We start from the raw sequence: 26,694 nt of genomic DNA, 5'->3' as shown, positions 1-26,694 counted from the left end.
ACACCATATCTGACACAATTCTTGGGGGTGAGCTAGAAGCTTCCTGGTTCTCTTTTCCAACGTTTGTTTTCATATAGTTGTCACTGATGTTCTCTGAATAAATGAATGAATTTCCTTGTTAATTGCAGTGTGTGTGATCCACCAACATAGAATTCAAGGAAGAGAGGTTTATAAAGTTGGCCAGGAAAGGCATGCTGGCTGAAATAAGTTTCCTAAATTAGAGCCCAAACTTGTTAATAAGGCAATAAACCCACAATCTTTGGCATTATCTTTCCTACCAAACAAATCATATGCATCTCTACTGGACAAAAATCTGTAAGTTAACATGTAATTGGGACATGTAACCCTTTGCTTTATTGCCTTATTGCCAAGTGTGGATAATTTTTCTTCATCGCCTGGTTGACCTTAATCTGCCACTCAGGGAGAATATTACAATACATTTGATTAACAACTTATAACTTATAGAGGCTTGGACAATTAATAGGCTGGTAACCTTAGGGGTAAACTGCAGAACTAATACACTGTTATAACTTTCTAGACTGGTAGAAAAGTTAACTGCAACGGTGGTATTCTTTTATTCTTCTATGGAAAGTTAACCAGTTGTATATCTAATTTAGCAATCTTAGTTGAACATTCCTTTTTCCCAACTATATGACTCTCCGTTCCTTAAAGCTCCAGAGTCCCTTTGAATCCTACTGATAATTCCAGGTGGTGACCTTGAGGCTCCTGGTCTCCTCTGCAGCCCTCCCTTCCACGCACTGCTGCTCTCTCTACAGACAGCTAGTGTGCGGCCAAGAAGCCAACAGAGAAGGAAAGTCCTTAGGAAAACTATGAAAGACCAGGGAAGGTCATGAAACTCCCGGCACTCCGGTCTGTTCTTTGAATTCCACACAGCCCCTTGGCTAGCACTGTTTTTAGCTGCCATCACCAGGAGCTGAGAAAATTGGGCAGTTGGGCAGTTTTTCTGTATCTTGCTCTAGCTTTCCTGACACCTCTCTTTTCTACTTCCTATCCTTCCAGCTAATCCCTACACACTTCCTCTGCCTCTGTTGCTTGCCCAGGGCAACACTGGAAGATGGATCCCAGAGAGTATGTGGATCAGAGCCCTCTCCCCTCCTCCCTGCTTGCCCCAGTCTCACTCGACCCCCTTGCCAGCCCAGAACCTGTTGGCATTTTTTCCATGAATAATAAATAGACTTCTAGTGCTCAAGACATTACACGTTGGTTAAATGGTGGGAACTCCCTAAAAAAATAAATTCAGTTTTATTACTTACGAAAAATATAGCAAACAATTAAAATGAATCTTTTGTTGGGGAAAAAATGTGCATTTTTTCAAATTAGTTTTGTTAATAAAATTCATGAAAGAGAAACAGTAACTGCTTGATAAAAGTTATAAATCCTGTAACAACTAACACTGGCAGATGTGTCTGATTGGTTTTCTTCCCTTTCTTCCTTCTGAAGGAAACACATCTGCTGAATTGAGATCTGAGCATCCAGGACAATGGTCGTGGCTCTGCCTTTAATCCTCCATATGATTTGGGGAAAGACTCTTAAACAGTTATGGGCTAGACTTTTCTCATCTACAAAACAAGGATAAAAGTAATAGTTATTCTGCCTACTCCTTACTGATGTTTTCAAATTATGAGATAATATTTCCCAAATTATTTTTGGAAAAGTTTGTATATAAGCTAATGGCATGATGGAGAACACCTGTCAAAAAGACTTATTTGAGCTTTTTGGGTCTTTCCAAGTTTCCAATAACAATATATGTATCAAAGCAATCAAAAATTACTTACCTTTTTTGGTGATCTACAGATGATAGAGGTCAGTTAAGGCAGAAATCAATACCTACATTGAAGACATCAGTATGAATAGGTGTGTGGGCCTTTTTCTGACACCAACTGTGTGGTGTCTTTTCCAATGATAAATAGGTCATTCCAACACCAATCAATTCTCCAGCTCTTCAACATCAACTGGGTGTTGAACAATTCAATTCAGTTCTGACACTAACTGCCCAGAATTAGCCCAGACCACACAGGGCAAAGGCTCAGTCCCACATGACTGACCCCACTTCAGACACCAGCTACAAATGGGGTGTCTCCAAGCTACCCATGTTTCTGCCCAGCCAATTATAAACTTGGGGGTGCCCATGATGCCCCCTTAGGTCCAATAATTTGCTAGAATGACTCACAGAACTCAGGAAAGTGCTCTACTTATGATTACAGTTTTATTATAAAGAATACAACTCAAGAACAGCCAAATGGAAGAGATGGATAAGGCGAGGTATGGGGGTGGGGTGTGCCAGGGTTTCCACACCTTCTCCAGCATGCAACCCTCCCAGCACATCAATGTATTTACCAAGTCAGGGGCTGCCAACCCCATTGTTCAGAGGTTTTCACCAAGGTTTCATTGTGTAAGCGTAATTGGTTAAATCACGGGGCATTGGTGATTGAACTTCATCTCCCACCTGTTTTTTTCTCCACAGAGGTCGAGTTCTAACCCTCTAATTGTCATAGGGACACTCTTACCACTGGGAAAATTCCAAGGGTTTGGGGAGCTCTGTGCCAGGAACTGGGGACAAAGACAAATACCTATTTTTTTTTTTTTTATGCCACAAGAGGCATGATCATGTGAAAGGAAAAAACAAACAAACAGAAATATGGTAGTTTGTTTCTACTCTAACCTTTATATATCAACACACATATTTAGTGACTAGGCCCTTGTCTCCCACATTTCCCAAAATGGCGCATGAGGTAAATACAGAGAATATGTCGGCAGTGTTGACAGGACCACTGGCTGTAGAGCACACTCAAAGTACAACGCGTCAGGAAGCAGGGGCTCTGAATTCAGACACCTGATGGTCTGCGGCCGAAAGCTGGCCATCCTCACCCTCCTCCTCCAGCCCTCGTCCTTGTGCTGAGCTCAGAGCTGCTGGGGGCTCTTCCTCCTCACTGGATTCACTGCTGATTACTGCACAGAGAAACAAAACCCCTTAGGGATCTCAATGTGGGGCCAAGGAACCAGCAGGAAACCCCATCATAAGGAGACACCAGCAAAGCCCTGGCTGCTGGGCCAGCTCTAGGCAGGAATGTCCCTGCTCCAGATGGTCTTCTCATGGAATCTGGGGGCCTGCAGGTTAATGGTGCTCCCGTCACTCTCCCTGGATGCTTTGTAAGGACAGGTGACCCCAGTGGCCAGCTCTGGTCATCTTGCTCTCCATTTTCTGACCACTCCCTCTCTTCTTCGCCTTGCAGATGCCTCTTCCCATTTCCCCACCTCTGCTTCTCTTTCTTGCAGCTCATACCTCCTCCTTCTGCTCTCGGCTCAACACATTCTCTTTAGCACTCTCCGTTTCTGCCTCTTCTAGCCTGACGCATCTTTGTCCCCTCATCTCCTCTTGCCATCTTGCTCTATGGCATCTCTTTAGTGCCCCCTTTCAGTACCTTCCCACTTCACCCCCAACTCTTCTCTGCTAGGCAAGCGCTCCTTCACTGAGCACCAGAGGGTCTCCCTCTCCTGCAACCATCCCATCCTCCCTGGGCCGCCTCCTGACACCTTTGCTGCGACACACACGGTGTCACCACATCAGACTCCTTCCACCAGCCTTACTGATTATTTCAGGTACTTGGACATAAGCTGTTCCTGCCAACTGGCCTTCTTGGTTAATTTCGAGGCGACAAGATGCAATTGTCTTCTGTATATCCACCAGCTGCCTGGCACAAAACTGTACTAGAAGTTCGTACCTGGAGAGCTCTGCCCCTGGAATATATAACAATCCAGAAAGAACCCTCAGCTGTCTCTTCTCTCCCCACTCTACCTGAGAGGGTTCCCCCCCCACCCCGTGTTGCCTCTTGCCTGCTCGCCTCCTGCCTCTCTCTGTGTCAGGACCTCAATGTCCTCTTTCCATCTCTCCAGGGTCTTCCTCTTTACCCTGAAATCTACCTTTTTGTTTTTCCTCTTTTCTCTTAACCTGCTACTCTCATTCACTCACTGGAAATCATCTTGGCTGAATTCTGTGTTTATTCTTGTGTCCTTTTCAAAGGTGGCTTAGTGCATGTGCACATAAATACACTTCTTAGAACTGTTTTCCTAGAACCTTCCGTACAAATACATCAGTAATGTAACGTTTGCCAACATATGGGTACAGCATTCAGAGTTCTGAAAATTTACCGTTAGCAGGGACAACTGCCTGCGGCAGAAGCTGCTGTGCCGTGACCTGCCCTTGACGCTAAACATCCCACCGCGTCTCCTCTCTCCCTCCAGCAACATTCTATTCCCTCCCACTGAACACTCTGTCTTCAGGGTTTTGTTTTGTCCTTCCCCTACCTCATCTTTTATCAGCATTTGCTTGGTCCCCTGTTTCTCTCTCCGTATGATCTTTGTCACTATCCCTGGTGTAAATTGTTCTCCTCTGTCTCTGTTTCTGTCAGGCTTGCCTGGACCCCCTGCCTGCCTCTAGGCTCCCGGTACTTGTCCAAACGCACGTCGTCCTCATCTCAAATTGTGGCATCCCTCATCACTCCAAGTCTCTCACTGGGTTTTGACCCATCCTCAAGGCCTCTTCCCCACCTCTACCTCTAGTATCTCCTCCAGTGATCCCACTTACTGGCAAATCTGACCATCCCGCCCATTATTTCCATGTTCCTGTGACACCTTCTGGCAAGTAGGATAAAGCTATCTCCCTGCCAAATGTCTACCAAACGGGAGAATTTGGGATCGCATGTCCATTTAGGTAAAACTGTGCTTGCTCCTATAACTCCCATTGGATGGCCCAATTCATCCACCTGTCTATGCTTGTCCTCCAGGAAAGACTTCAGCTCCCCTTTCCCTCTTGCCTCCAGGTCAGGGCTAGGGTGAAGCACGCAAGAGGCCTAAGGAGCCTAATTTAAGGAGGCGCCTACTCTTGGGTTCTCTTTAAATTTCACCCCCTAGGCCCTGCGGGTCTCACCCCACATGCGGGCCTCCCTCACACCTTGGAAAGGAGCCAGAGGCTGGGCTCGAGTGTAGGGCCTCTCCTCCCCCCCCCACATAATGAGCTATCCAGGAAACTGGTCATTTAAAACCTGGGATTCAGTCATAGTTACCTTGTCCATTGTCCAGCAGGCCACACACCTTCTCTGACTTCCTCTCCTTCATTCTTAAAACTTTGGATTCATCGGGCACTAAAGAGAGAGAAAAGGAAAGGAGAGACCAGAGCCAGTGACTACTAAGGAGTAGTTCGTAGACACTGAGCTCTGAGGTTGGAGACAAAGGTTAGCTGCTCCTTGTGCAGAAATACTCCTCCTGCTCCAAGTCTCCACCCAAAATGCAACCAAGCCCTGTTCTGCCTCTTTCCATCACCTTAGACCTAATTCCCTTTCTCTCTCCTGCCATTTTCCACCAGGATCCAACCTCCAGGCATTGCCGCTTCTATCCTAGGAAAATATTTCTGCATCCTGGATTCCATTGTCTTCCATGTCCTTGTGTTTCCATCTCTCTTCCCTCCAGCCACCCTCTCTGCTCAGTCCCTGCTGCCTCCACCTTCCTGCCCAGCTCTCTTCCTCTACATCTTCCCACCTTCCACGTCAGGCTCCATTCCTCTTCTCTCCGACTTTCTGATTTCCTCCACTCAACACACAGAAATGAAAAGATACACTTTTTAGTTATACCAGTGGCTCCTGGCTGTGGGAGGTGGGGGGTGGGGAGTGAAATGGGGTTGCCTTTTGAGGTGATCGATACGTTTTGAAAGTAGATAGAGGTGATAGTTGCACAACATTGTGAATGCACCAAATATCACTAAATTGTTTAAAGTGGTTAATTTTATGTTATGTGAATTTTACCTCCATTAAGACACACACAAACAGGCTCTGAGTTCAGAATGCCTGGGTTCACCCTTGCTCATCTGACCCCAGGCCAACTACACACACGCTGTCTCCAGATTTCAGTTTCCTTACCTGCAAAATGGGCATAAAAGCAACGGCAGCCTGAGCACTAAACTTACAACTGCCCCTGCAAATGTTCAACCAGTGAGATGTTAATAATGCAGCTATTTCTATTGTGTCTTTCAACCCTTTCTTCCCTGTCTTTCATTTCCCTCCCTCTCTCTCTAAGTACCCACATCCTCCCTTCCATCTTTCTACCACTTCCTCTTTTCTCTCTGTGTGTGACTGGTTTTCTCCTTGAATGTCTGGGCTCTTGAACAACATCCCCCACCTTGAAATCAGTCCCTTCCGCCATCATCAAGGATCTCCTCTTGATATTGATCATGGGCCCAGAGTTCTTAGCCCTTAGTTGCTTCACACTGAAGGTCACCTCTGGAAACTCATAATTCACATTTAGATTCTTATGCCAGCCTCCAGGTTATTGGGCAGAAAGTCTCTCTTTGCCACCTTTTGTCTTGGATTCAAACAGAGTCATGTCATTTTGGAATCAATACAAAGTCACACACATCCGTCTGCCCCATGTCCTCCTGGATTCCCTCTCCAGCATCACAGTTGAACTTTCTGAGTTCTGACCTCTTTGTAACCAGGAAGCAAAGTTTGTTTTCTATCATAATTACCTTGTTCACAGCTTGGCCCAGTGTTGGGTGTCTTTTGTGTCTCTTTGCTATCACTTTTCTGGGGAAAATACTTGTCTTCAATTACTGAACAGAGAAAAATATTAATTAGTGGTTGCAAGCAAACAATCAGGGACACCACCTCCTAGTTACACATCTGGACCGCCCAAGAATCCAGGTACTTAGTGGGGACTTCGGGACCCTGGGTCAGTTCATCTCAGTGGCTCCTAACTTGCTGTCATTTGTTCCTTTCCCTGGGACATCGAAGAGAAAAACACGCGCACGCAAATCTTATAGGCAATGAGCGTGTTGGGTTGAAGGATTATGGAGCAGTGGGAAAGTTATAAATAGTAATTAATCACCCAACAAGATGGCCAGAGAGGAGTGAAAGCTTATCTCAATATAAATTCTGTTAAATGGAATGTCTCTGTGAACCGTACAAAGGGACAGGGGGAATTCTTCGGGACAAGAGCTAGGCTCACAGAGAGATCCATGGGTATGAAAGAGAAAGCCCATCTGCTCTAAAGATGCTGCTAGACCAGAGGAGGGTTGGGGCAGGGAGGGTGAGCGCTTCCCAAAGAGACAAAGCAGAGGACACCTGGAGGAACAAGACTGACCTCCCAGGGGCCCAGATCCCAGGAACAAAGGAAGGACACTCTGCAGCTCTGAGCAGGGAGCACAGATAGCTGTGCTGGAGGACCACCCCACAGGCCTGCCCCAGGGGTGGGGAGGCCCCCAGTCAGGGGAGGGAGGAATACCAGCCCAGCGCCCCTGCCTGTAGGTGACCCAGCACACACGGGAGGAAGGAAATAAACCATGAAACCTGGAGGGGTGGGGCGGTGGTGTCTGTGGGGAGTCCAGGGAGGAGGGGACACCACGGAGGTAGGGAACCTGCTGCTCCAGGGCCCATGGAGGGAGCTCCTCCTGGGGCTGGGCCCGCAGGGGTGAGTTGCACGGGACCTGGCCTCAGACCCTGGCAAAACCAGGTGGAAGATAAAAGGAGAACAAAGGGAAAAGTGAAGGGGGCCTGTGTGTGTATGTGGTCCCATGGCGGCTCAGGGGGCTCTGAGCATGGGATGAAGGTAGGCACTGAGCAGCAGGAGAGGGTGTGCACCCCAGGCCACAGCCCCTAGATTCTTGGCTTTGGGTCACTGACCCACAGCTCCCATGGACAACAGTGTCTGGGAGGCAACAGCTGCCATCTCCCCAGGGGCAGGTGGGGGGCAGTGAGTGTAGGTGCAGGTCACCCCAGCTCAGGGATCCCCGAAACCTAACACAGGTGATGTGGACACTGAACCTGGAAGGGGGATTCGCTGCAGTCCATGGAGAGAATTAGAGCCCCTGAGGTGTGGGCAGGACAGGTAACCGCCATTCCCTCTGTTCCCATGGCCCGGGACATCCTGGTTACAAATATATTGACCTAAGGTACGTAAATTTATCTCAATGAAGCTTTTTAAAAATCATTGACTTGAAATTTGTGCCCAGATATTTGATTCTCTCTATTCCTTTCTTTAACTCAGGTATTAGTATAGAAATTATATTGCTCAGGGATGCCTGTGTGGCTCAGTGGGTCGAGTGTCTCACTCTGGGTTTCCGCTCAGGTCGTGATCTCGTGGTGGGATCAAGCCCAGCAGCGGGCTCCTCACTCAGCACAGAGTCTCCTTGAGTTTCTCTCTCCCTCTCCCTCTACTCCTCCCCCCTGCACACTCTCTCTTTCTCTCTCTAAAATAAATAAATCTTTAAAAAAAAAGAAAAGAAATTATATTGTTCTTATTTTAATCATTGTACTATTTTCACAAATTAATACACTCCCTACTTTATTTTCACTTCTTTTGACTTTTCCCTTGCTTAAGAATTGGTGTGACTTCCCTGTTTTTATGAAAATAAAATTCCAGCTCCTCAGTTGAGGGTGTCAGAAGTGCACAATTTGTCTGTGATCATCACATCAGAATCAGCCTTCCTTACTCTCATGCCTTTCCACACGCTGGCCCTCCTTCTAGGCTGGCGGGGGGTGGTGGCGGTGGGGGCTCTTGTGACTTCTCGATTTTTTGTTTGGAGAGCTAACTTTTTGTCAGACTGTCTCAGATAAGGTTTTCTGTGGGAATCAGTGACAATCTGGTCATCTTAGAAAAATGTCACAACCTGTCCAGGAACACTTCCTCTTTATCAGGCACCTGTGACACAGAATAAATCACACATTTCCAGAAGAAGAAAAAGGGCTGTAATTAAACCTACATGAGGCCCTAGCAGAGTAATCATCTGACTGATGATTTTGATGATGAGACCAGAGAACATATTGGTTTTTATTAACAGTGACTCATTCACACTGACAAGCACAGGTCCTGGGACAGGATAAACATTTCATGAATAGTTGTTAAACCACGAAATGAGTGAATGGATAAATGAGAAGCAGACCTGGACCCCAAAAGGGAGAGGAGGGTACTGATTACCATTTTCGAAGAGTCTATGAACAGGAATTAAATCGGGATACTCCTTCAGATGAACCCTGCTGAACAGGACTTGTAGGAGTGACCTATCAAAAGTCTTCTCAAGGTAGCAGAGAATATTATATACCACTTTCTCTACCGGAACCAAGTTTCTATGGGCTTCTTGAGAATCCTTTTAAAAAAAAAAAAAAGTGCAGTAGGAAAAGAATCTAAAATAATAGTTTCAAAGTTAATCACTAGGAAGTGACTACATAGAACATTCATTCCACTTTCCCAGTGTAGATAGACTTACAGAACAAATTGATTTAAACTAGCACAAAATCCCTGGGGATTTCATTTGACATAGTGGATTTTATAATGGAATACTGCCTCAATTCTCTTAATTATTTTAATTTTATTTAATTTTGTTATATTGTATAAATTGCTATAGGTTTTATATAAAAAGAAGCTATCAGTTTCAATTCAGCCATATCACTGTTCCCATCCACCTTACTGCAACATGTCCCACAGAAGACAGGGGCTTCGATTAAGACAGAAGCATCATTAGCAATGACTGCCTGTCCTGTCACCCTCAACCTTATAGGTGGATTAACTCACTTAAAAAGGTCTTTCCATGAAAAGTATAGAAAGGCCACCAGCCAGTTAGCGATACACTAAATTTTGAATCCAGGTTGCCACACATAATTAGTGTGGGCCTGGGTTATCATGGGAGGATATGATAAATTTCACGTACTTTATAGATTTTTTCCGTGATAAAGGAGCGGTCTCTGAGGCTTTCAAGGAAAGGAAATGGCTTTGTTATTGCGTTTGCTATCTCCACCTTATTTTGCTTGAAGTGATTCAAAAGAGCCTCATGAGAAATCTTCTGGTTCTGGACTATTGAAAACATCCTAAGGAAAAAAATACGACGAGAGAATGAACATCAAGATCGAAAGATGCCCTTCCCACCCAACAAAACCAAACAAAAACCAAGCAAACAGAAAAGTCTAGGCCCAGATGCTCCCTTTGTGAGTTCTTTAAAACATACATTTAAGGGAAGCTATTACCAATCTTACATAGATTCTGTCAGTGAAAAAGAAAACAGGAACACAGACCAACTTGCTAGAGTAGGACTCATAATCTTGATACAAAAAACCTGAGAAAGACACTACAAAAATGAAAGCACAGGTCACTATCTCTCATGGACACAGATGGAAAAATATATTCCTGCAGAACATTAGCAAATCAAATCCAGCAATAGATAAAAAAGATAATACATCATGACTAAGCAGGACTTAATGTGGGAATGGAAGAATTCTTTAACATTTAAAACTCAAGGAGTGTGTATCACCACTTTGACAAATTAAAGAAGAAAACCATATAATACTTTCAATTGACCCAGAAAAAGCACTTGATAAAATTCAACGTCTTTTCATTTTTTTAACTCTCAGAAAGCTAAAAGAAGAAAGTAACGTTCTTAATCTAATAAAGGGTATACACCATAAAAAATCCAAAAAGCTAAAAACCAACAACTATGTCTAACATCATACTGAAAGGTGAAATATTAAGTACTTTCTCACTTAATTTGAGAATAGGATGAAATGTGTACTGTCACCATTTCTATTTAACATTTACTGGAAATTTTAGCCAATGCAGTAAGGTGAGAAAATCAATTTTTAAACCTAATAGGGAAGAAATAGAACCACTATTATTTGCAGCTGATTGTGTACTCAGAAAATCTAAAAGAATTTATAGACAAATTTTGGAATGAATTAGTAATTGAACAAGGTAACTAGACTCAAGATCAACACGCAAAAATAAATTGTATTTCTATATATTTGCAGCAAACAAGTTGAAACACAAGTAGAAAACAGTATCATTTCTAAAAGCATTGAAAACCATCAATAAGAAAGACAAAACCAACAAAAGATGTGTAAGTAACACTACACTGAAAATCACAAAACATTCGCTGAGAGAATTTAAAGAAAGCCAAAATAGGGGCACCTGGGTGGCTCAGTCGGTTAAGCGGCTGCCTTCGGCTCAGGTCATGATCCCAGGGTCCTGGGATCCAGCCCCGCATCGGGCTCCCTGCTCAGCAGGAAGCCTGCTTCTCCCTCTCCCACTCCCCGTGCTTGTGTTCCCTCTCTTGCTGTGTCTCTCTCTGTCAAATAAATAAATAAAATCTTAAAAAAAAAAGAAAGAAAGAAAGCCAAAATAAATGCAAAAGTATACCATGTTTATGGATTTGAAGACTAAATAGTGTTAAAATGTAAATTCTTCCCAGTTAACCTACAGATCCAATATAATTTCAATAAAATGCAAGTAGAGGCAGACAATAGGCTTCCTCGCTCCAGTGCTCTGGACACTGCCACCATCAACACCGGCACCACCAATGCAAGAGAAGAAATGTCTTTGGACGCTTCTCTGTATGAGCATGTCCTAGAACCAGGGGAGGTCTCAGAATGATCGATCTCAAGGTTTACATCCATTGAAAGTCCTCTCATGGTGACAACCCGGCAACATGGCTCCATGGCTGGTCTTCAAAGGGATGAGATGGAATTGAGATTGATGTTGTCCCCCATCGCTGAGCTCCCCATCATGGCCATGCATAGCTTGGCCTTCCCCTACAACCAGACAGGCTTGAGGGGTGTCTTCAGAAGTTTTATGGATGGTCTCCAACCCCAGGGAGAACATAAGGTTCTGGAGCCTCCTGACCCTCAGGGACAGGGTGTCCCCAACCATGGCGAGAGTTGGTACTACCCATAGAGCTTGGGCTGGTGCTGGTACTTGGCTGAGGACTCCACCTCCTGTAGTAACTGTGCAGCAGGTCGGCGCACGCTCGGGGTGGTGGGGGGACAGGGCTTGCTCCTCCCCCAACTACCACCCTGGAGGTGGCCTTTTTAACTGTTTTCTGATCCCCTTCTCATATTTGAACTCTGAGTGTCACTACTGAGGGACACTACTGAGGAGTCATACTACTTTTTTTCTTGTTTTTGGTAAGAGAATGAATTCATCATAACTCTGGGGTTGCTACTGGTTAGCTGCCCCAACAAAACCTGCCTGGGCCCGCTCTGCTCCTGACCCCAGCTCACTCTGTGGTGGCCTGTTCCAGAGAAGGAGCCTTCCTTTCATCCACCACTTATAGGGGGGGAACCAAGAGGAATGCTGGTCATAACCTCCCTGTCTGTGATGTTCGCGTCAAAGAGAAAATCTGCTGGAATAGATTTCTGAGGAGTAGAGAGAGCTCAATAAAATGATGGTTTCAAGTAAGCTTGTTGTGGAAATTGACAAAGTGATTTTAAAACATAAATGGAAATGCCAAAGGCCAAACTTAGCCAAGATAAGCTTGAAAAAGAATAACAATGTTTAACTTGCTCTAAAGTTACGGTAATTAAGACAATGCAATATGGGCACAAAGATTTTTTCCATTTACACTCTGCCATCATTCGACAAAGTATTTAAAATGTCCTTATTTTTGTAAACAATCTTTTTTTAAGATTTTATTTATTTGTTTATTTATTTATTTGAGAGGGAGAGCGAGCTCGAGCGGGGTGAGGGGCAGAGGGAGAAGCAGACTCCCCGCGGAGCGGGGAGCCCGATGCGGGACTCGAACCCGGGACCCCGGGATCATGACCTGAGCCGAAGGCTGATGCTTAACTGACTAAGCCACCCAGGCGCCCTAAAATGTCTTTAAAATACTTAAAATGTTGGGGCACCTGGGTGGCTCAGTCGGTTAAGCGGCTGCCTTCGGCTCAGGTCATGTTCCCAGGGTCCTGGGATCGAGCCCCGCATTGGGCTCCCTGCTCTGCAGGAGCCTGCTTCTCCCCCTCCCACACCTCCTGCTTGTGTTCCCTCTCTCGCTGTGTCTCTCTCTGTCAAATAAATAAATAAAATCTTTAAAAAAAAATAAAATAAAATACTTAAAATGCATAAGTAGACGTTAAATGTAAACTGGAATGAAAATAAAAAGAGACAGGGGGCAGGACATAAAACTAGGGTCTGAGAGATTTGGTGGGACCATGGCTGTGAGGCTGTGGTCGGTAGACCCCACACTGAGAAACACACATCTCTTTGGTCTTCAGGCTATTCAAGCTGGGAATGGGTGGACAGTCAGTATTACCTGTCTCCACTTGTATTTGCCTTTATCTTCATTGGAACTCCAGCCAAATTCAAAGAGCGAAGGTGAAGCTTATCTCAAGGCCCATCTTCCCTCCTCCATTAATGGAACCATGTGCCATGTGCCATGTGCCATGAAGAGGGCTGACTATGGTGGTGAACTGCAGAGCACTGATTGTGGCTTTAGTCATAACAATGTGGTGGATTTATTAGCAGACAGATAAAAAGGAACGAGGGTTCATAAGCTATAGGAGAGATATCAATTCTCGGTTGAGGTAAAGGAAATCTCAGTAGAATTCATACAAGCCTACATGTCAAGGAGATCGACAGATCTATGTTGGGAGTACTCAGCTCAAAGAAAGAGGACATTCAGATTGGCTCCCCAAAACTCCTCTGCTCCAGACCACCCGTCCACACCAGTGGTGGTAATCCATTCCTCTACCTTTCCAGTCACCGGTTCATGGATGGTCAGGACTAAGCCAGTGTGGACCGATGAGTTGCTAGAAATTTGCCTACAGCTTCTGTCTAAAACCAACCAGTCTTTTGCTCCACTTGGCTCTAAACAAGGCAGGATGTCACCCAGCTGCCACTGGCAACCATCTTATAACCACGAGAGGAACCAACAGCTGTGGGTTGGAGCTGGTGCTGAGGCATCAGAGCAGAAAGATGACAAGTACCCAGATGACTGATGGCATCATTGGGCCACTGAATCAACTAACCCTGAAACCTGTGTCCCACGGCTAGGTTTCCCATTACAAATGTCTTCTCACTTCCAAGCCAATTTGAGTCAAGGTATCTGTTAACTTGTAACGGAAAGTATCTTCACTTTTAAAATCCTGGAAATCTAGTATGTGAAGAAAAAAAGGCTTATGAAATCAAAAGAAATCTGTTTAAGGACAAGGTTTTGGCCTAGTAGTCAAGATGGGAAGGGTAGAAAAGATAGAAGATGCTCTGCTCTCAGGAACAGCATAGACCACACGTAGAAGACCAGGAAGAACCTAAGAAGCAGGTTGAGCTTCGAAAGATCCAGCTGGAACTTGAAGGGAGTGTGTAATACTGGAGGCCTTTTCATGACGTGGGACATTTCCACTCCCCCGGGGACAGCTCAGATTATCCCAAGCCTGGACCAGTCAGCAGCAGAGGAAGATTTGGGCCAGCAGAGATGCTGGTCCCTCCTGGACCACGGAGGTAACCATTTTTGTCAGCTTCACCAAGAGCAGCATTAGTGCAGGGTTTCCTGTTGCGGGATGAGTCTGAGCTGAGCCAAAGGTTTTATTACCCAGAGCAGGAGGCAGAATTCAAGGTAGGGGGCAGCAGCAAGAGTAGCGGCCACTTAGCTGTGGAACAGTGTCTGGGCTTCCTCTGGGGGATGAGAATGGGAAGCAAAGGGCAGGAAGGGAAATTTGGGTGGGGACATTCATTCCCAGTTGCCAGTGTCTCCTTCCAGGAGAGGGGCATCAGTCAGCCTGACTCCTGGTGTCTGGTTGTACCCCCCTCCCTCCCATGAGAGGTAAGCTCTTAGATGTTTCTGGAGAAGAAGCACAGCCTATAAGGTATGGGCTCTGCCTGCCGGTCTCGCTGGAACCAGCCCAGGGGCAGAAAGGAGGCCCCTAAGCCGGTGCTCCAGGTGTAGGCGTTGTGAGAGCAGGCCCTGCCTGCCGGCGGTGAGGTCCCTAATCATGGTGCCCAGTTTGAGAAAACTCATTGCTGTGACACATCTCCCAATCTAGGTTTGATTCATAACAACGCTGATGTTAGGATCTCCGACTACCTGACTTCTCTCTCTCTTCAGTGGCTTTTGAAATGTAGCATGTAAAAGGCGTTATTATCGGATCCCCTTAAATCCCCCACAGAAACCAAGGGAAACACATAGCATTAGCCTTTGCTTGGAGATGGTGCCTGTTATAAATGAAACTGCCTCCCTGGACAGGTCCAACACTGACTCACCATTGTGTGCCAGAACACAAGGTTCAAAGGGCAAGTAGAAATCCAGAGGTTTTAAATATCCAGCATGGATTCTGCATGGAAAAAGGGAGTCCCAAGAAACCTTGGGAACAGGGGTTACTGTCACTGGCAAGAAAACAAATGCCACTTTCTGAAAAAAAAAAGAACCCATTCAGACATTCAGATTTCCCCCAGGATATGGGCAACAGAGCGCCACAATCGACCTTCAAGTGGGAACTATCCCCAGTTAAAATTAAGTTCTGCAATGGGCTCTCAACACGGACTGGTGGCTTTTCTTCCCTCTATAGTTTGATCTGTCTCTTCCCCACAACCCAGATTAGAAGTCTGCTAGAGTCTGTGGCCATAGAGTCCTGGGATCAAGGAATTGTCACAGATTATACATTACTAGCTCGGCTACAAATCAGCTTGTGCTGGGTTGGTTTTTCTTTTTTTTCCTTTGTGGGTTGGAACCAGACTTGTGATATTATTATTATTATTATTATTATTATTAATTATATTCTTATATTTACATAATTTATATTCGTATTCTTATTATTAATTCTTATTATTCTGGTTACCCTCTTGTCTCTTGGAATTAAGAGATGTGGGACACACAAGAGGCCAGAGGGTTGGACGCACCTAGGTCGGCAGTGCCAAGAGGAGCGTGGGCTGCTACGGCCAGAGCAGTGAGAGTCTGGACTGCACCCCGTCCTCTGCAGCTAAGTCTGAGCACAACAAGGACATCAGCCAGAGGGAATCTGGGGGCTATAATTTCTGTGGGAGACTAGCCTAAAAACCAGGGGAGATTTCACTGTGGTTCTTTAATTTTACTTATGGGACTTAATAATGGGAGGGGATGTCAGGAAAGATAGCAAAATAGGAAATGCCAGAAACCTGTCTCTCCACTCAGACAGCAACCATACTAGCAGAAACCATCTGAAGGCACCACGTCGGCACTAGAGAGTGTACTTGAATGCTTGCAGCTTCCAGGGTAAAGCCTGACCAGGAAAGTCTGGCTAAATTTGGCCAATTTCTGCCGTTAGCACTACAGGAGCTATCCATCCCGCAGCCCTAAGCCCAGCAGAGGCCAGCTGTGCCCACATTTCTAGAGTGGTTTGTTGCAGCCATGATGGCCAATAAGGAATTGGTCCTCCAAATATTAGGGTTCTGTGTCCTGATTGCTGACAAGAGCTCTTCATTGCTGAGGTGTAGGTACAGAAGCAGGCTGCCATTGGTGCACTCCCAGTGGCTGGGGTGGTTTACTGGAGACTTACAGGAGTTGCACCTGGTTTTTTGTTTGATTGGGTTTTTTTTTTCCTCTTTCTTCCCTTTTGGAAGCCAGACATTTATGATTCAGACCTTCAAAAGCAATCGTACACAGCAGAACTTAGAAAGCCCTGCGGGGCGCCAGGGTGGCTTGTTCAGTTAAGTGTGCACCGTTGCTCAGGTCATGATCCCAGGGTCCTGGGGTGGAGTCTTGCATCGGGCTCCCTGCTCAGCGGGGGTCTGCCTCTCCTTCTCCCTCTGTGTTCATACTCTCTCTCTCAAGTAAATAAATAAAATCTTAAAAAAAAAAAAAGAAAGGAAGGAAAAAGGAAAGAAAGAGAAAGAAAGAAAGAAAGAAAGAAAGAAAGAAAGAAAGAAAGAAAGAAAGAAAGAAAGAAAGAAAGAAAGAAAAGAACAGAAAGCCACTGCACATCTGTCCAGGGACAGATGCAGGCTCAGAAAAGACCTGAAAAGACCCTAAGCTTTCTCTTCAGGCTGATCCACACCCAGAGTTATACATCAACAATTAAAAATATATATATTAAGGAAGCAATTCTATCTACATATCATCCAAAAGAAGTAAATACTTCAAAATAAATCTAACTAAGGAAGTGAAAGACTCCCATGGTATGCTAAAAACTACCAAACATTGCTGAAAGAAATTAAAGAAGTCCTAAATAAATGGAAACAAATCCCATGTTCATGGATTGGAAGATTTTTTTCTAAGATTTTCTTTACATATTTGACTGAGAGAGAGAGAGAGCACAAGCAGGGGGAGCGGCAGGCAGAGGGAGAAGGAGACTCCCTGCTGAGCAGGGAGCCCGATGTGGGACTCCATCCCAGGACCCTGGGATCATGATCTGAACCGAAGGCAGCCGCTTAACCGACTGAGCCAGGCACCCATGGATTGGAAGACTTAACCTTTTATGATGTCAAAACTACCCAAAGCAATCTTTCAGTTCATCACAATCCCTTAAAAAAAAAAAAAATTCTAAAAGCCTTTTCACAAAGATGGAAAAGCTGATTCTCAAATTTATATGGAATTGCGATTGACCCTGAATAGCCAAAACAATCTTGAAAAAGAATTAATTTGGAAGACTCACACGTTCCAACTTTGAAATGCAGTACAAAGCTACAGTAATTGAAACATTATGGCACTGGCCTAAGGACAGACATATGGATCAGTAAAATAAAATAGACCAGAAATAAACCCTCACACATATGGTCACAGATTTTCAGCAAGGGCACCATGACCATTCAATAAGGAAAGGATAGTCTTTTCAACAACAGATGCTGGGAAAACAGGACATCCACATGCAAAAAGCCCCAAATATGTAAAAATTAACTCAAAATAGATCAAAGACCCAACACCAAGGCAAAACTACAAAATTCTTAGAACAAAACATTGGGGAAAGTCTTCATAACACTGGATTTGGCAATTGTTTCATGGATATGACACCAAAAGCACAGACAACAAGAGGAAATAGATAAATTAGACTTCATCAAAATTAAGACCTTTTGTGCATCAAAATATATTATCAAGAAAATGAAAAGACAAACCCACAGCTACATCATACTCAATAGTAAAAAGCTAAAAGCTTTTCCTCTAAGATCAGGAACAAGACAAGAAAGACCAACATATTCAACATAGTACAGGAAGCCCTAGCCACAACAATCAGGCGAGAGAAAGAAAGAAAAGGCATTCAACTGGTACAGAAGCAGTAAAACTGTCATTATTTGCAGATGACATGACACTATATATGGAAAACCCTCGGGACTCTATCAAAAACTATTAGAACTAATAAATTCAGTAGAGTTGCAGGATACAAAATTACTATACAGAAATCTGTTGTGTTTCTATTCACTATAACAAACACAAAGAGGGAAACCATCAACAAAATGAAAAGGCAACTTACTGCATGGGGGAAGGTATTTGCAAATGATATATCCAATAAGAGGTTAATATCCAAAATACATAAAGAGCTCATACAACTCAACACCAAAAAAAAAAAAAAATCCAATTTAAAAACGGGCAGAGCACCCGAATAGACATTTTTCCAATGGAGACATACAGACGGTCAATAGACACATGAAAAGATGCTCATCAGGGAAATGCAAATAAAAACTACAAAGAGATATCACCTCACATCTGTTAGAATGGTCAATATCAAAAAGACAAGAAAAGCTCATGCACTGCTGGTGGGAATATAAACTGGTGCAGCCACTATGGAAAAACAATATAGAGGTTTCTCAAACAATTAAAAATAGAAATACCATATGATCCAGCAATTCCACTTCTGGATATTTACCTGAAGAAAACAAAAGCACTAGTTCAAGAAGATATATGTGCCCTTATGTTCATTGCAGCATTATTTACAGCCGCCAAGATATGGAAGCAACCTAAGTGTCCATCAATAAATGGATGGATAAAGAAGATGTGGTGTATATATATGAATACACACACACACAATGGAATATTACTCAGCCATAAAAAAGAAGGAAATCTTTGCCATTTTCAGCAACATGGATGGGCCTAGAGGGTATTACATTGAGTCAAGTAAGTCAGATGGAAAAATAAGTACCATATGATTTCACTTATATGTGGAACCTAAAAAACAAAAAAAACAAAGCTGTCTTCCACAGCGGCTGGACCACCTTACAAAAACAAATGAACGAGCAAAACAAAATAGAAACAGACTCATAAATACAGGAAAAAAACTGGTGGTCACCAGAGGGGATGTGGGGGGGGGGGGCGATGAGCAAAATAGGGGAAGGGGATTAAGAAGTAAAAACTTCCTGTTATAAAATAACTAAGTCATGAGGATGAAAAGTACAGCATAGAGAATATAGACAATAATATAATAACTTTGTAAAGTGACAGATGGGAGCTACACTTAACCATGGTGAGCATTCATAATCTATAAAAATGTCAAATCACTATGTTGTACACCTGAAACTAATATAGTATTGTATGTCAACTATAATTAAAAAATAAATACTTTTTAAATAATGAAAAAGAAAACGAAAAGACAACCATAGAATGGGAAAAAATGTTTTCAAATCATATATCTGGGAAGGGGCTCATACTCAGTATATAAAGAACTTCTGAAGCTTAACAACAACAAAACACCACAAATACGTCGATGCAACATGAGCAAACAAGTAAATATGTCTCCAAGGAAAATATATAAATGATCCATAAGCCCATGAAAAGATGCTCAACATCATTAATCCTTATGAAAATGTAAATCAAAACCACATGGAGATACCACTTCATACCTACTAGGATGGCTGTAATAAACATTTTTAAACGAAAGAAAACCCACACACAGACAATAACAAGTATTGGTGAGGATGTGGAGAGATTGGAACCCTGGAGCACTGCTGATGGAAATGTAAAGTGGTCCAGACACTGTGGAAAACAGCTTAGAGGCTCAAAGAATTGAAGGTAGAAAACCGCTTGACCCAGCAATTCCACTCCTAAAGTGAGGCTCCTCCGAGCCAAGCAATGGGCAGGGGTATCTGAAGTTGCGGATACTAGTTCATTCTTTTGACCCAGTTAGTAAATAACCACTGTTCCGAGCCCCTTCAAGGGCCCTCCTCCACCACCTGCTGCCCTAGCCAGCCCACCTCTCCCTAACTCCTTGCCCACCAAGACCTCGTAAATCAGGGACCTGATGCCAATGGGTCCTTCAGCAACGTACTCCAGCCTTCCGGGGCGATTGTTCTCATCAGGAGGTACAGAGCAAAATGAAAGCAAAGAAACTACTGTGGGGTTTTATTCTAATTTTAGCAGACGAAACTTCATTTTAAATTTGCATTCCAGCTCCCCACCCCTTCCTTTCTGTACCCTTTTCTGCTCTCCAAATTCGCTAGAAAAATCTACACTGCCCTCTCGTGGCAGAATCTTGCTATTGCACGTCCCCTTGAGCACTATCTTGTACTCTTTGCTCTGAATTCATCCTGTTGTCCATCCTGGAAAAATAGAACTCTCTTCTCAACCTCTAACCAAATAGCTCAATATCAGGGCTAGAAGTGCCATTATGTCCTTCTAGGTAAGAATGAAATAACATAAGGAATTGGTGCATGAGATGGTTTTCCTGACCCAGACAGAAAAGTCTTCGTTCAAATTGTGAGGGAGCCCTGAGTCTTTGACTCTTTCCTACCCACACTCTGAGCTGTCCATTTTCCTAGGACCTTGGAATCTTCCCTGAGTTTAGGGTTCCCCAAGGACAAGGTATCCCTGACCTCTGGATATCCCCCTTAGGCTGAAATGCTCTGAAGACTCATGCAGTGAGTGAGGGGGTATCTGAAGTGTCAGAGCAGTGAGATGGCTTCTGGAAACTCCTCTGGACAGCCTCCACCATAGCACAGAGCCTGTTGGCTTCCAGTGGCTTGCCCTACGGATTCTTCACTCTGAGTACTTCCCGAAAGTAGAATCTCACTGGTTACTTGAACAGAGAAGAAAGGGCTGAGTATTAAGGTGAGTATAACCACAGAAGACAGTTGTTTTCTAAGGGGAGACGTGAAGTAGATTATATTAAGTAGACGCCATCGGGGGGCTTCATCCCTGGTAGTGTCCCAAGTATTTTCTAGCAAAGGTTAATGCAGAGCATCTGACCATTGGTCTGGAGATCTTGTGTGGTAGAGAAGTGGCTCCACACCAGAGGTGTCGTAACAAGGGCCCTCTTTACCAGGTGGGAGCTCTCTTTGTGAAATATGGAGTAGATAGAAGAACCAAACACTTCGTATATTCGTGAGGTGTCGCCTACAGAGCTCAGGGTGGGTCTTCTCAGACTGATAACCATAACTAAGACGGCGACATAGCTCCGGACCCAGGAAATGATGTTTACATAGAGCATCTGCCAGGAACAAGCAAGTATCTGGAGCAGGGGTAACAGTGTCTGGAGCTAACCTGTCTCCCCTGCCATATGAAGAGGACAGCAGCCTCCATAAACAAAAGAACTTCATGTCCCAAATCCTGAAAGTTAAAATCCTGAGTAACTAAGAAATCTTTAATCTGTTTCTCCCCAGCACAAATATTAAAAACACTTTATAAATCCTAAATGTTTTCCTGGACAAATACTGTCACTTCTTTCAAATGTGTGCTATTGGTATTCTTTCCATATGGCCTTTTGGAAGAGTGTTAACTTGAACCACAGTGTTCCATTGATCTGCCCTGTGCTAAGGGCCACTAGGTCTTACCTTCCGCACCTGCATGGCATGAAGCTTTTCCCGGACAGTTCACTTCAGAGCAATCCATGGAGGGGTGAACAGGTTGCAGTCATGTTAGTATTTTCAAAAAATAAAAAAGTAAAAAACAACTTTATACAAATATAAACTGAACATGTACCAGTGGTTTTATTCAATTCATTAATTAACGAGGGACCCAGAAAGATATTAAAACTGGTTCAAAGGAGATTTGGAAGAACTGAGATTTATGTCAGGCGAGTCAAAGGAATGCTGAAATGAATTTGTTAATATGTACAAAACTGGTTACTATCCTACTGGGCAAGAAATTATCTGAGGTCATCTTTTCTACCAGACAGGAAACAATTGTACCTCGCCCAGACAAAATTCATTTTGCATTACTATGGTCAAGATTCATTTACAAAACTTTCCGATAAGAATCATGTATGTTATTATCAGTTTTCTGCCAGCTAACCTACCTCTTACAGTTATAAAATACCTGGGGCAATAAAAGTTCAACCAAAGTTGCATTACCAGCACTGCACAAAAAGAATAACCAGCGATCTCGTCATTTTCTCCACAATGTATGAAATAGGATGTGTACATTTGATGTGGTAAGGAACTGGGGCATGATGGTCCCCAGCCTCTGGCTGTGAGCATTTCCCTCCTCCTTTGTTCAGATAAATGCCAAACTCATTTATGAATTCTGAGCCCACGGCTGGTTTTCCCCTACGACATTGTCTTTGCATCAGGTATGTTTATGCTAGTTGTGGGGCCACTGAGGTCCCACTGAGCCAGGCCGGCATCCCAGAGGGCTCACTATGGGATAACAAAGAAGAGCACATGCAGCTGGCCTTTCTGGAGACACATGAGGGTGGGCCTGGAGCAAACTTGTTCTATAAAGGACCAGATAGTAAACATTTTAGGCTTGACAGACTCAGAAGGTATCTGCACCAACTACTCAGTCACTGTAGCAAAAAAGCATCATAGACAGCACATAACAAATCATGTGGCTGTGTTTGGGTGCCTGGGTGACTCAGTCTTTGGAGTGTCCAACTCTTGATTTCAGCTCAGGTCATGTTCTCAGAGTCCTGGGATCGAGTCCTGCATTGGGCCCTGTGCTCAGTGGGGAGTCTGCTTGAGGATTCTCTCTCTTCCTCTCCCTCTGCTCCTCCCTCCACTAACACTCTCTCTCTCTCTTTAAAATAAAAATAAATAAATCTTTTTAAAAAATCATGTGGCTAAGTTTCAATAAAACTTTCAAAACAGGCAGTGGGCTGGATTTGGCACATGGGCCATCGTTGGTCAATCCCTGCTGTGTTAGTCTGCTCAGGCAGCCATAACAAAATACCATCAACTAGGTGGCTTAGTCAACAGGTTTTATTTTCTCACAGTCTTGGAGGCTGGATGTCCATGATCAAGTTGGCAGTAAATTTGGTTTCTGGTGAGAGCTCTCTTCCTGGCTTAGAGATGGCCACCTTCTTACTGTGTCTTTACATGGCCTTTCCTGTGTACAGGCATGGAGATAGAGAGAGAAATCTCTACTGTCCCTTCCTACTCTTAAAAGGCCACCAGCCCTATCAAGTTTAGGCCCCACCTTTATGACTTCATTTAACCTTTATTGCCTCCTTTGGGCCCTGTCTCCAAAGACAGTCACATTGGGGATTAGGGCTTCAACATATCAGTTCAGTCCATAACCCTGGTATAGGGAATATAAGAGCCTTCATTCATTCGTTCAGTAAATATTAGTTGCGTTCGCAAGTAAGCCATCCCCAGACAGATCCAATCCCTGCCTTTGCCAAGCTCTGGTGTGGCAGAGGAAGCACAGTTTAAACAAGGAATTTTAATAAAATGCAAAGACAGAGTTAGCAGGCCAAACATAGTCCAATGAGAAAATGACATTTAAGGTGGAACACAAATTGTTCATTAAGATGCTGAGTTTGAAGTGCTGGTGATATATCCAAGCAGAGATATCAAATCTACTCAGCAGGGTGGGTAGATATATTGAGTTGAGAACTCAGAAAGCAGGTCTAGGCTGCAGACATTTGGAAGTCATCGAAACCATGGGAGCGGTTGAGGTTGCCTAGAAGAGCAGGTGGCACAAGATGAGCAGTGTAAGTGTCTACGCTAGTGGTTCTCAAACTTGAGCAAGCATCAGAGTTACCTAGAGGGATTCTTCTTTTTTTTTTTAAGATTTTATTTATTTATTTGACAGAGAGGGAACACAAGCAGGGGGAGTGGCAGAGGGAGAAGGAGGCTTCTCACAAAGCAGGGAGCCTGATGTGGGGCTCGATCCCAGGACCCTGGGATCATGACCTGAGCCGAAGGCAGACACTTAACCACTGAGCCACCCGGGCGCCCCACCTAGAGAGATTCTTAAAACACAGACTGCTAGGTCCTACCCACAGAGGTTCGGGCTCAGTAGGCCAGGGGTGGGGCCAAAAATTTGCATCTCTACCAAGTCCTCAAAAAAGAAGGTATGTCTGGAATATAGTTTGATTTTAGAGAAAGAGCTTTCAATTATAAACTGAACATAACCAGGAAAGATAGCTCTTTGCACCTTTCAGAGAAATTAAAACATCTAAGAAAAGTCCAAGATCTGACACTTTGGCTATTGAGTCAAGAAATAAATCTAGACTTAAAAAAATCACCACCACAATCACACCACCACCACTGACACCACCAACACCAACACCACCCCCAACACCATCACTTATCACCACCACCACCAACACCAACACCACCAACACCAACACCATCACTACCATCACCACCAACACCAACACCACCAACACCATCACTATCGCACCACCAACACCAACACCATCACTATCACCACCACCAACAACAACACCACCACCACCCCCAACACCATCACTATCACCACCAACACCAACACCAACACCACCAACACCAACACCATCACTACCATCACCACCAACACCAACAACACCAACACCATCACTATCACCACCACCAACACCAACACCATCACTATCACCACCACCACCACCACCACCACCACCACCACCACCAACATCATCACTATCACCACCACCACCTACACCAACACCAACACCATCACTATCACCACCACCACCAACACCAACACCATCACTATCACCACCACCAACACCAACACCACCACTATCACCACCAACACCAACACCAACACCATCACTATCACCACCACCAACAACACCAACCCCAACATCATCACTATCACCACCCAACAACAACAACACTAACACCACCACCGGCAACACCACCACCACCACCATCATCATCATCACCACCAACAGCACTGACACCACCACCAACACCAACAACCACAATAACAGCATTGCTACAGCCACCACCACCACCATCAACAACACAAACAATAACAACACCATCACCACCACCACCACCATTATTACCACTACTACCATCATCATTGTGGTGAATCCCAAGTCCATTTCTCTAACATTAGTCCTCTTGGACCACCTATTACAGTATAATAAATACTTTCCATATTGCTGGGTATCTCTTTGGACTCCATGTAAATAATTTTCTTAAAGATATATTTATTTATTTTAGAGAGAGAGAGAGAGAGAGAGCAAGTAGGGTGAGGGGCAGAGGGAGAGGGAGAGAGAGTTTTATGCAGACTCCACACTTAGCATAAGGATGAACACAGGGCTCAATCTCACAACCTTGAGATCATGACCTGAGCCGAAACCAAGAGTCAGACACCTAATTGTGCCACCCAGGGGCCCCTCCAGGTAAATAATTTTTAAAGAAGCAATCTCAATAGGCACTGATCAATGAGATAGAAGTTGTTATAGCACAAGAGGTCTAAAGGTAGATATCTTCCATCCCTTGAGCAGGACTTAGCCCTCGGGTTAATTTTATCACGACTAAGGTGAGTGTGGCTCTTGTCATTGGTGCTCCAGCCCAGAGAACAATTTGGCTCCAAAGGGCCCTGGAAGTGAAGATCTCAAAATTTCGTGGAAAGGTTACCAGCAAGGACTTTGACGTCAGCCAGCCCTGGATTTGATTTCTAGATCTGTCATTTACTTTCAGAGACCTAGGGCACATTCCTTTCTGTGTTTGTTTCCTTATATTAAAATAGGAATTATTGTAGGGTTTTCTGAGGATTAAGTTTAAAAACATGTGAAAAGAGCAGAATTCTTGGCCTGTGGTAAGTACTCAATAAATAGTATTTTTTGTCACTATTTTTATTTCCATTGTTGTTTGGAGAAGAAATGAAAAGTTGAAGAATGTTTAATCAGCTCATAAAGTTGTCAAAGGGTTTTAATAGCTTGCTATAAAGTGATAAAACAGAAATTCTGCTAACCTTAGGCAAGAGGCTTAAGAGAGTCACACAGGAAATTGAATGGCCTTCATATTTTTGTATAATGAAAATTCATCACAAGAAAGGAACACACTTATAAATTCCTTCCCACCACAGCCCAAGTGAACAATTAACAAAACAGGAAAATGCAAAGGCAGCTAGCAAAGACTGCTAAAGAGAGGCAGAGAACCATGCACAGAGGGAAAAAACCATCATTCCCAAATTTATAAATAATGGGCAACAGGTCATTTTGCAGAGAGCACTGGAGTGAAACACTCCTCATCACAGTTGGAAAACAGTTTGATTTCATTTGGAGCTGCTGCAGGTACAGAAGCTAAAGTGCTCCTTCCAATGAGTAATGGAGTCTCCAGTACCAGGAAGTAGCTGCAAAGAGCAGAACAGGGCAGGATGGTATCTGCATTTAACACACAATCAGAATTAGCTAAACCAAGACATGACCAAAGAGAAATCCTGGTGAGACCAGAGAAGTGACATTTCAGAGCCCTGCTCAAGTAAGTTTTCATTCAAGAAGAGGAATCAAAAGTTCATCTTTGGGATTTTCCATATCCATAATTCTTGTGTTGTCTTTCTGAAGTCTTGAGTTGGAGAACCCTCTGAGTAATACCGAAGACAGTCTTGTTGACCATAAACACCAGCAGGGACTGCAGTCAAAGCTGTAGAACCATTTCAGTGTGATTCCCCAGGGACAGCTTTTACAATGGTCTCTCTTCCCATTTTGACTGTTTCTTGTTAGAAAAGACTTTTTTTTTTTTTACAGTGAAGAAGAAAATAACTTCACTGAAGTCATTTTTGCCTTCTGAGACATGTAAGGTTGTTGGGGAAGGGTGAGGAGGTGGGAACCAAATTTCACCCCACCCATTATA

The 26,694-nt window shown here is 44.0% G+C and overlaps 1 protein-coding gene and 1 pseudogene across 8 annotated transcripts in view; one reads left to right on the top strand and one right to left on the bottom strand.

Moving 5' to 3' along the window:
* Positions 1-2,205: 2,205 nt before the first annotated feature.
* LOC114210767 (nuclear body protein SP140-like protein) overlaps positions 2,206-26,694 on the bottom strand; it is a 48,795-nt gene continuing 24,306 nt past the window's right edge. For 3 of the 8 annotated variants that reach the window (XM_028105089.2, XM_028105091.2, XM_028105090.2), the window contains 7 exons: positions 21,493-21,534; positions 9,716-9,872; positions 8,986-9,154; positions 6,539-6,622; positions 5,085-5,162; positions 3,610-3,759; positions 2,206-2,970 (listed from right to left, as the gene is read on the bottom strand). In XM_028105089.2, coding sequence (XP_027960890.1) covers positions 2,825-2,970; positions 3,610-3,759; positions 5,085-5,162; positions 6,539-6,622; positions 8,986-9,154; positions 9,716-9,872; positions 21,493-21,534 — 826 coding nt within the window. In that variant the 3' untranslated portion in view covers positions 2,206-2,824. Of the gene's footprint in view, positions 2,971-3,609; positions 3,760-5,084; positions 5,163-6,538; positions 6,623-8,985; positions 9,155-9,715; positions 9,873-10,965; positions 11,123-19,945; positions 20,048-21,492; positions 21,535-26,694 lie in introns of those variants that run through there. The other 5 variants (XM_088021516.1, XM_088021517.1, XM_028105092.2 and 2 more) reach the window with 5 other exon arrangements.
* LOC148164660 (bcl-2-interacting killer-like) lies at positions 11,491-11,774 on the top strand (annotated as a pseudogene).

The sequence above is a fragment of the Eumetopias jubatus genome, unplaced genomic scaffold (genome assembly GCF_037043125.1).
Source record: "Eumetopias jubatus isolate StellerSeaLion01/CBP00866 unplaced genomic scaffold, mEumJub1_p1.0 scaffold_3, whole genome shotgun sequence".
Taxonomy (NCBI): Eukaryota; Metazoa; Chordata; class Mammalia; order Carnivora; family Otariidae; genus Eumetopias; species Eumetopias jubatus.
Note: the sequence above shows the minus strand (reverse complement) of the source record. Positions and strands in the feature narration are given on the sequence as shown.